The sequence below is a fragment of the Dendrobates tinctorius genome, unplaced genomic scaffold (assembly GCF_039654945.1).
Source record: "Dendrobates tinctorius isolate UK_male_01 unplaced genomic scaffold, ASM3965494v1 ptg000016l, whole genome shotgun sequence".
Taxonomy (NCBI): domain Eukaryota; kingdom Metazoa; phylum Chordata; class Amphibia; order Anura; family Dendrobatidae; genus Dendrobates; species Dendrobates tinctorius.
The window spans coordinates 39,756,709-39,765,897 of NW_027361684.1; the positions used below are offsets into that span (position 1 = coordinate 39,756,709).

At 43.5% G+C, this 9,189-nt stretch overlaps 1 protein-coding gene across 1 annotated transcript; it reads left to right on the forward strand.

The window, feature by feature from the left end:
* The first annotated feature begins 1,362 nt into the window (after positions 1–1,362).
* Positions 1,363–4,409, forward strand: LOC141078117 (uncharacterized). Its single transcript, XM_073564959.1, has 2 exons — positions 1,363–3,593; positions 3,781–4,409. Exons 1-2 carry the CDS (start codon positions 3,501–3,503, stop codon positions 4,303–4,305), a joined length of 618 nt encoding a protein of 205 aa, XP_073421060.1. The 5' UTR covers positions 1,363–3,500; the 3' UTR covers positions 4,306–4,409.
* The last annotated feature ends 4,780 nt before the right edge of the window (positions 4,410–9,189 follow it).

Here is a 9,189-nt window from a genome sequence, read left to right on the forward strand (position 1 = left end):
GAGACAAACTGAGAAAAAAAAATCCAGAAAATCACATTGTCTGTTTTTTTTTTCATTTTATTTGCATATTATGGTGGAAAATAAGTATTTGGTCAGAAACAAAATTTCATCTCAATACTTTGTGATATATCCTTTGTTGGCAATGACAGAAGTCAAACGTTTTCTGTAAGTCTTCACAAGGTTGCCACACACTGTTGTTGGTATGTTGGCCCATTCCTCCATGCAGATCTCCTCTAGAGCAGTGATGTTTTTGGCATTTCGCTTGGCAACACGGACTTTCAACTCCCTCCAAAGGTTTTCTATAGGGTTGAGATCTGGAGACTGGCTAGGCCACTCCAGGACCTTGAAATGCTTCTTACGAAGCCACTCCTTCGTTGCCCTGGCGGTGTGCTTTGGATCATTGTCATGTTGAAAGACCCAGCCACGTTTCATCTTCAATGCCCTTGCTGATGGAAGGAGGTTTGCACTCAAAATCTCACGATACATGGCCCCATTCATTCTTTCATGTACCCGGATCAGTCGTCCTGGCCCCTTTGCAGAGAAACAGCCCCAAAGCATGATGTTTCCACCACCATGCTTTACAGTAGGTATGGTGTTTGATGGATGCAACTCAGTATTCTTTTTCCTCCAAACACGACAAGTTGTGTTTCTACCAAACAGTTCCAGTTTGGTTTCATCAGACCATAGGACATTCTCCCAAAACTCCTCTGGATCATCCAAATGCTCTCTAGCAAACTTCAGACGGGCCCGGACATGTACAGGCTTAAGCAGTGGGACACGTCTGGCACTGCAGGATCTGAGTCCATGGTGGCGTAGTGTGTTACTTATGGTGGGCCTTGTTACATTGGTCCCAGCTCTCTGCAGTTCATTCACTAGGTCCCCCCGCGTGGTTCTGGGATTTTTGCTCACCGTTCTTGTGATCATTCTGACCCCACGGGGTGGGATTTTGCGTGGAGCACCAGATCGAGGGAGATTATCAGTGGTCTTGTATGTCTTCCATTTTCTAATTATTGCTCCCACAGTTGATTTCTTCACTCCAAGCTGGTTGGCTATTGCAGATTCAGTCTTCCCAGCCTGGTGCAGGGCTACAATTTTGTTTCTGGTGTCCTTTGACAGTTCTTTGGTCTTCACCATAGTGGAGTTTGGAGTCAGACTGTTTGAGGGTGTGCACAGGTGTCTTTTTATACTGATAACAAGTTTAAACAGGTGCCATTACTACAGGTAATGAGTGGAGGAAAGAGGAGACTCTTAAAGAAGAAGTTACAGGTCTGTGAGAGCCAGAAATCTTGATTGCTTGTTTCTGACCAAATACTTATTTTCCACCATAATATGCAAATAAAATGAAAAAAAAAAACAGACAATGTGATTTTCTGGATTTTTTTTTCTCAGTTTGTCTCCCATAGTTGAGGTCTACCTATGATGTGAATTACAGACGCCTCTCATCTTTTTAAGTGGTGGAACTTGTACTATTGCTGACTGACTAAATACTTTTTTGCCCCACTGTATATATACCATATTTAATCATAAATTTAATCTCCTTTCTGTTATGTTTTGTCACCCATTCTAGGTTTCCTGCCGCACCCGCCACCGCCATTTTAGGTTCTTGGCAGCGTTTAGATTTATGGGCCATCTTTTCATTTCATATAATAATAATAAATCGCTTCTCCTTTTTTTTCGTGCCTTTGCACTGGCATGGTCACCCAATTTATTTTTCAGGCCGCGCCTGCCACCGCCATTTTAGGTTCTTGGCAGCGTTTATGTGGCGCCCCTGAGGCTCAGTCGCCACAGAGGTACTGCACCTTCTAAGGTGTAGTGCCCCACCACCTAGGTAAGTTGGGAACTCCTTTCCACACTCCAACACCTGCACCCCACACACAGGATAGTTCAGCAGGACCACATTGCAGCTCCATGCTTAGAGGGTAGCAGAGCACCTTTCGTGGGTCCTTGCTTCGTAACACGAGATGTGCTGGGAGGTGGGTGGAGTTGAGATCCATATAAAAGGTTGGGAAGGTTTAGAATTACAGGTCAGTCTGACAGGTGGTCAGCCTGGGAGTGAGTCTGGACAGTCAGTCAGGAGAGTCTGAGGACGGGTCCGAGAAGGAGATCCCTAGAAGAGGGAGAGAGGAAGGACTGCTGCAGCTGCCTCAGTGACCTGAGCCAGCTGGCACGGGGAAGGAACAGAAGGAGAAAGACGTAGAACTGCAACCTAAGCTTCCATAAGAGAGAGAAGGAACAGTGCGGAACGAAGGAGTAGGAGAACAGAGAGGAGTTGTGGGTTGGAAGAGGAACCCTGCCTATAGGTTCTCAGCGCAAGGCCGGGGCCCGGTCCCCGAGGTTGTATGGACACTTATGGTTCTGCAGCAGACACCGGTGGAGTAGTTGGCTGTGAATGCACTACTCCCATCTAAGACTTGGGGCACAACAGCAACTGAATAGAGAGCCAGGACTCCGGAAAAGGGAGTCCCCGAGAGGCTACAGCTGGCTGCCATAAGAGTAGAGTTGTTAGGAACATCTGACAGGAGGAACTTCAGAGTACCACGGTACTGGAGCTCTTCACACTAAAAGGCGCAATAGAGGAGTCGTTCAGGAAAGGTACATGTTGGCAGAGTGTTGGAGAGGAGAATCCGCTGCTGTGACACATTCCCCCTGACACCGGCCCGGTACCGAGTACCCCACAGCCCTGGGAGGGAGACCCATTTACATTTATGAGCCTTCTTTTCCTGTAATATAATAATAATTCGCTTCTCCTTTTTACCTGCCTTTGCACTGCCATGGTCACCTACTTTTTTTTTTCCATGCCGCGCCCGCCACCGCCATTTTAGGTTCTTGGCAGCATTTACATTTATTGGCCTTCTTTTCCTGTAATATAATAATAATTCGCTTCTCCTTTTTACCTGCCTTTGCACTGCCATGGTCACCCACTTTTTTTTCCATGCCGCGCCCGCCACCGCCATTTTAGGTTCTTGGCAGCGTTTACATTTATGGGCCTTCTTTTCCTGTAATATAATAATAATTTGCTTCTCCTTTTTACCTGCCTTTGCACTGCCATGGTCACCCACTTTTTTTTTTTTTTCCTGCCGCGCCAGCCACCGCCATTCTTGGTTTTAGGCAGCGTTTACGTTTATGGGCCTTCTTTTCATTTTATATAACTATAATTCGATGACCCTTTTTTCCAATTTTTTTTTCATTTTCAGATGTCTTCCGACAAGCACAAGTTAATTTGCGAATTAATTGAGAAGTATCGTTCCCTGCCATGTCTGTGGAAAATAAAATCTGCAGACTACAGCAACAGGATAAAAAAAAAGGGAGGCATAAGACCAGCTTATCGAGTTGTACCGAATTCACAACCCTACAGAGACAGTGGATGAGGTTGTTGTGAAAAAAAAAATACAAGGCCTCCGCACCGTCTATAAGACAGAACTTAACAAGGTCGAAAAAACGAATAAATCTGGTGCTGGCACAGATGAGGTGTATGTACCAAGCTGTGGTACTATGATTTAATGTCGTTTACGAGAGACCAGGAGGTACCAAGAAGGATGTCATCCATGTTGGCCGAAGAACCCGAGATACAGTCAGAATCACCTGTAGGAGATGTAAGTACCTTTTTTTCTTCCCTCAAAATAGCATTGTAAAATGTTATGTAGTAGGCTAGGTCAAATAGATAATAGTACCTGTGGTTTAACATGATTACTTTGGGAGGTTATAACATGTAATGTTTTTGTATGATTTACATTAGCTTGATTTCTTATCTTTAATGTTCCATTTTTTATGTTAATGCAGGTGCCTGATGAAGCCTTGTCGACGACTGCAGCCAGTCAGGACATCGACTGCACGACTATCGTCGCTGAGGAGGATAACATCGAACCTGCCCCTTCTGCATTACCTCGACGACTTCAATCTTCTGCGCGCAAAAGAAAGGCCCCCACTTCTGATACACCGGAATTCATCCAAATAGCTAAAAAAGTACTTTCAATGCAGCAAGCACAACCGGTAATCACCGGTATTGCCCATTATGTCAATGAGAAAATTACTACACTTGAAGAAAGTCAGCGTGTACACGCAGAAAGGATCATTCTTGATGCTTTAAGCAAAGCAGCAATGGGGAAACTAAGTGACACGACTGCCCTCGTTGACAGACAGCCTACACCATTTTACTCGTCACACAATCAGGAACCTCTGGAGAGTGCAATGCGGAGGGGGATAGACAGTACACCAAATCAGAATCTTGGGCCCCCGCTAAATTTCTATTACACTCCACCGAGGCAACGGTTTAATGACTCTGACCCATATTACCAGCAGTTGTGATTCTTGTGTTGTTTTCTTGACTTATTATTTTCTTTCTATAAATATTGTGTACATTAAATGTTTAACATTTTGCTTACTGTTATTAAAAATTTATTTTGATTTTTCATTGTTGTCTACTTTAAAAAATTCTACATACACTTTTTTGGGTGTGCTGCTAATCATGGGTAATGGGATGGATTCACGGCTGGTGAGGACCGCCATCAGGACGGTAATCTTGGAATACATGCAAAGATATAATGGGTGTATGTTATTGTTAAGTTTATTATTTCTCTTAATGTGTTGGTGCGATGTAGATTTTAATCCCTTCCTGACATATGATGGCGGTTCAAAGTACTCACCGCACATCATGCAAATTACCTTTGTGGGGTTAACTTGACTAAAATGGTCTTTCTTGGTGGAATTTTCAATAGTTTTGCCACATTGGGCGCTCTCCAAATGCAACATGACAGCCGCAGACACTTCCATCAATGTGTGCATTCCATAAACTTCACAACGTTATAGCCACACATGTAGATAAGTGCCTTGGTGGGGCAAAGTTTACAAAATAATGTAATCCGTGATGTGGGTACCGTATTTACATGTTGACCAGCGGTGTTAAAGGTGTTTGTGTATGGTTTTATTTGATATTTTTTTTGTTTTTTTTTTAAAGTAGACACTGCAGCGGGTGTAAAGTTTAACTCTAAATTTTTTATAAAGCATTTTTAACTTTTTTTTGGCAAAAAACATTAACAACACTGTCAAATTGTAACAAGAAAGGAGAAATTATTGCCCGCGGCCCTGTTGGAGGTAATCCACCAACCTTTCCAGCATCACTACGTGTTGCTAAGTTCGTGTAATAGGGTGTTGAGTTCTGTAGACATAAGAGTAGAAGTTAACCTGGCTTTATTCTGTTGCAATATCTAACAACAGGAACATGTTTCTTGTTTAACATTTACGGTTTTGGGGCTCCCTTGCTTCTTCAGAGCAGGAGCTTATAGCTCACCCCGATCCTGAGGCTACAGCGGCTATTAACCCCTTCCTGAAATCCGACGTACTATCCCGTCCATGGGACCCGGGCCCCTATGCCCATGGACGGGATAGTACGTCTAGCGCGATCAGCGGCGCCCACGTGGTGAGCGCCGCTGATCGCGGCCGGGTGTCAGCTGATTATCACAGCTGACATCCGGCACAATGTGTCAGGGGCGGTCACGGACCCCCAACACGTTAACCCCTTGCGCAATCCAAGATGGCGACGGGGGCCTTCGGGGGCCTGCAGGAAGCTGGCTTCCTCAGTGCCTGCAAAGCGCAGGCATGAGGAAGTCTGCAGTAGTGCCTGCGACAGATCGCTGATCTGTCACAGTGATCTGTGATGTGACAGATCAGCGATCTGTCACAGGACAGTGATGTCCCACCTGGGACTATGTAATAAAGTTTAAAAAAAATAAAAAAAAGTGTTAAAATAATTTTAAAAAAATCGCCAAATAAATTAGAAAAAAAAAAAAATATTCCCCCAATAAATCCATTTTTTGGAAATAAAAAAAACAAAACAATAAAAGTGCACATATTAGGTATCGCTGCGTCCGTAACGACCCGCCCTATAAAACTGTCCCATTAGTTAACCCCTTTAGCGAACCCCTTAAAAAATAAAAATAAAAAACGAAGCAAAAAATAATGATTTATTATCATACTGCCAAACAAAAAGTGTAATAACGCGCGATCAAAAAGATGCATATAAATATCCATGGTACCGCTGAAAACGTCATCTTGTCCCACAAAAAACGAGCCACCATACAGCATCATCAGCAAAAAAATAAAAAAGTTATAGCTCGCAGAATAAAGCGATGCAAAAATAATTATTTTTTATATAAAATAGTTTTCATTGCATAAAACCGACAAAACATAAAAAAACAACCTAAATGAGGTATCGCTGTAACCGTACTGACCTGAAGAATAAAATCACTTTATGAATTTTACCGCACGCGGAACGGTGTAAACGCACCCCCCCAAAAGAAATTCAGGAAACGCTGGTTTTTGTTCATTCTGCGTCCCAAAAATCGGAATAAAAAGCGATCAAAAAATGTCACGTGCCCGAAAATAGTACCAATAAAAACGTCAACTCATCCCGCAAAAAATAAGACCTCACATGACTCAGTGGGTCAAAATACGGAAAAATTATAGCTCTCAATATGTGGTGATGCAAAAACTATTTTTACAATAAACAGCGTCTTTTAGCGTGCGACAGCTGCCAAACATAAAAACCGCCTTAAATAGTAAATCAAACCCCCCGTTATCACCCCCTTAGTTAGGGAAAAATAATAAAATAAAAAAAGTAAGTATTTCCATTTTCCCGTAAGGGTTAGGGCTAGGGTTAGGTCCAGGGCTAGGGTTAGGGCTAGGGCTGAGATTAGGGTTAGGGGTGTGTTGGGGTTCGGGTTGGAGTTAGAATTGGGGGTTTCCACTGTTTGGGCACATCAGGGGCTCTCCAAATGCAACATGGCGTCTGATCTCAATTCCAGCCAATTCTGAGTTGAAAAAGTCAAATGGTGCTCCTTCCCTTCCAAGCTCTGCCATGCGCTCAAACAGTGTTTTACCCCACATGTAGGGTATCAGCCTACTCAGGACAAATTTCAAAACAATTTTTGGGGTCCAATTTCTCCTGTTACCCTTAGGAAAATAAAAAATTGGGGGCAAAAATATCATTTTTGTGGAAAATAATGATTTTTTTATTTTCACGTCCGAGCGTTATAAACTTCTGTGAAGCACTTGGGGGTTCAAAGTGCTCACCACACATCTAGATAAGTTCTGTGGGGGGTCTAGTGTCCAAAATGGGGTCACTTGTGGGGAGTTTCAATAGTTTAGGTACATCAGGGGCTCTCCAAACGCACATGACACCCGCAGACCATTCCATCAAAGTCTGCATTCCAAAACGTCACTACTTCCCTTCCGAGCCCCGACGTGTGTCCATACAGTAGTTTTCTCCCACATGTGGGGTGTCAGCGTACTCATGACAAATTGGACAACAACTTTTGGGGTTCAATTTCTCCTGTTACCCTTGGAAAAATAAAAAAATTGGGGACTAATTGATCATGTTTGTGGAAAAAATAAGATTTTTTTATTTTCATGCCCGGGCATTATAAACTTCTGTGAAGTCCTTGGGGGTTCAAAGTGCTCACCACACATCTAGATAAGTTCCTTAGGGGGTCTCGTTTCCAAAATGGGGTCATTTGTGGGGGGTTTCCACTGTTTAGGTACATTAGGGGCTCTCCAAAGGCAACATGACACCCGCAGAACATTCCCTCAAAGTCTGCATTCCAAAACGTCACTACTTCCCTTCCGAGCCCCGACGTGTGTCCATACAGTACTTTTCTCCCACATATGGGGCGTCAGCGTACTCAGGACAAATTGGACAACAACTTTTAGGGTTCAATTTCTCCTGTTACCCTTGGGAAAATAAAAAAATTGGGGACTAATTGATCATGTTTGTGGAAAAAATACGATTTTTTTATTTTCATGCCCTGGCATTATAAACTTCTGTGAAGCCCTTGGGGGTTCAAAGTGCTCACCTCACATCTAGATAAGTTCCTTAGGGGGTCTAGTTTTCAAAATGGGGTCATTTGTGGGGTGTTTCCACTGTTTAGGTACATTAGGGGCTCTCCAAAGGCAACATGACACCCGCAGACCATTCCATCAAAGTCTGCATTCCAAAATGTCACTACTTCCCTTCCGAGCCCCGACGTGTGCCCATACAGTAGTTTTGTCCCACATATGGGGTGTCAACATACTCGGGACAAATTGGACAACAACTTTTGGGGTCCAATTTCTCCTGGTAACCTTGGGAAAATAAAAAAAATGGTGACTAAAAGATCATGTTTGTGGAAAAAATACGAATTTTTTACTTTCACGCCCGGGCGTTATAAACTTCTGTGAAGCACTGGGGGGTTCAAAGTGCTCACCACACATCTAGATAAGTTCCTTGGGGGGTCTAGTTTACAAAATGGTGTAATTTGTGGGGGGTTTCCGCTGTTTAGGTACATCAGGGGTTTTCCAATCGTGACATGGTGTCCGATCTCAATTCCAGCCAAAAACGTCAAATGGCGCTGCTTCCCTTCCGAGCTCTGCCATGCTCCCAAATAGTGGTTTACCCCCACATGTGGGGTATCAGCGTAATCAGGACAAATTGCACAATAACTTTTAGGGTCCTGTTACCCTTGGAAAAATAAGAATTGAGGGTGAAAAGATCATTTTTGTGGAAAAAATATGATTTTTTTAATTGTACGGCTGTATGTTATAAACTTCTGTGAAGCCCTTGGGGGTTCAAAGTTCTCACCACACATCTAGATAAGTTCCCTAGGGGGTCTAGTTTCCAAAATGGTGTCATTTGTGGGGGGTTTCCACTGTTTTGGTACATCAGGGGTTTTCCAATCGCGACATGATGTCCGATCTCAATTCCAGCCAAAAACGTCAAATGGCGCTGCTTCCCTTCCGAGCTCTGCCATGCGCCCAAATAGTGGTTTACCCCCACATGTGGGGTATCAGCGTACTCAGGACAAATTGCACAATAACTTGTCCTGTTACCCTTGGGAAAATAAAAATTGGGGTGAAAAGATCATTTTTGTGGAAAAAATATGATTTTTTAATTGTACCGCTGTACGTTATAAACTTCTGTAAAGCCCTTGTGGGTTCAAAGTTCTCACCACATATCTAGATAAGTTCCTTGGGGGGTCTAGTTTCCAAAATGGGGTCACTTCTAGGGGGCTTCCACTGTTTAGGTACATCAGGGACTCTCCAAACGTGACATGGCGTCCTATCTGAATTCCAGCCAATTTTGCATTGAAAAAGTCAAGCGGCGCTCCTTCCATTCTGAGCTCTGCCATGCGCCGAAACAGTCGTTCCCCCCACATATCA

Coding starts and splice junctions, on each gene's coding strand:
- LOC141078117 (XM_073564959.1), top strand. CDS start 3,501: ATGTCGTTTACGAGAGACCAGGAGGTACCAAGAAGGATGTCATCCATG. Junction 3,594..3,780: donor CAGAATCACCTGTAGGAGAT/GTAAGTACCTTT, acceptor ATGTTAATGCAG/GTGCCTGATGAAGCCTTGTC.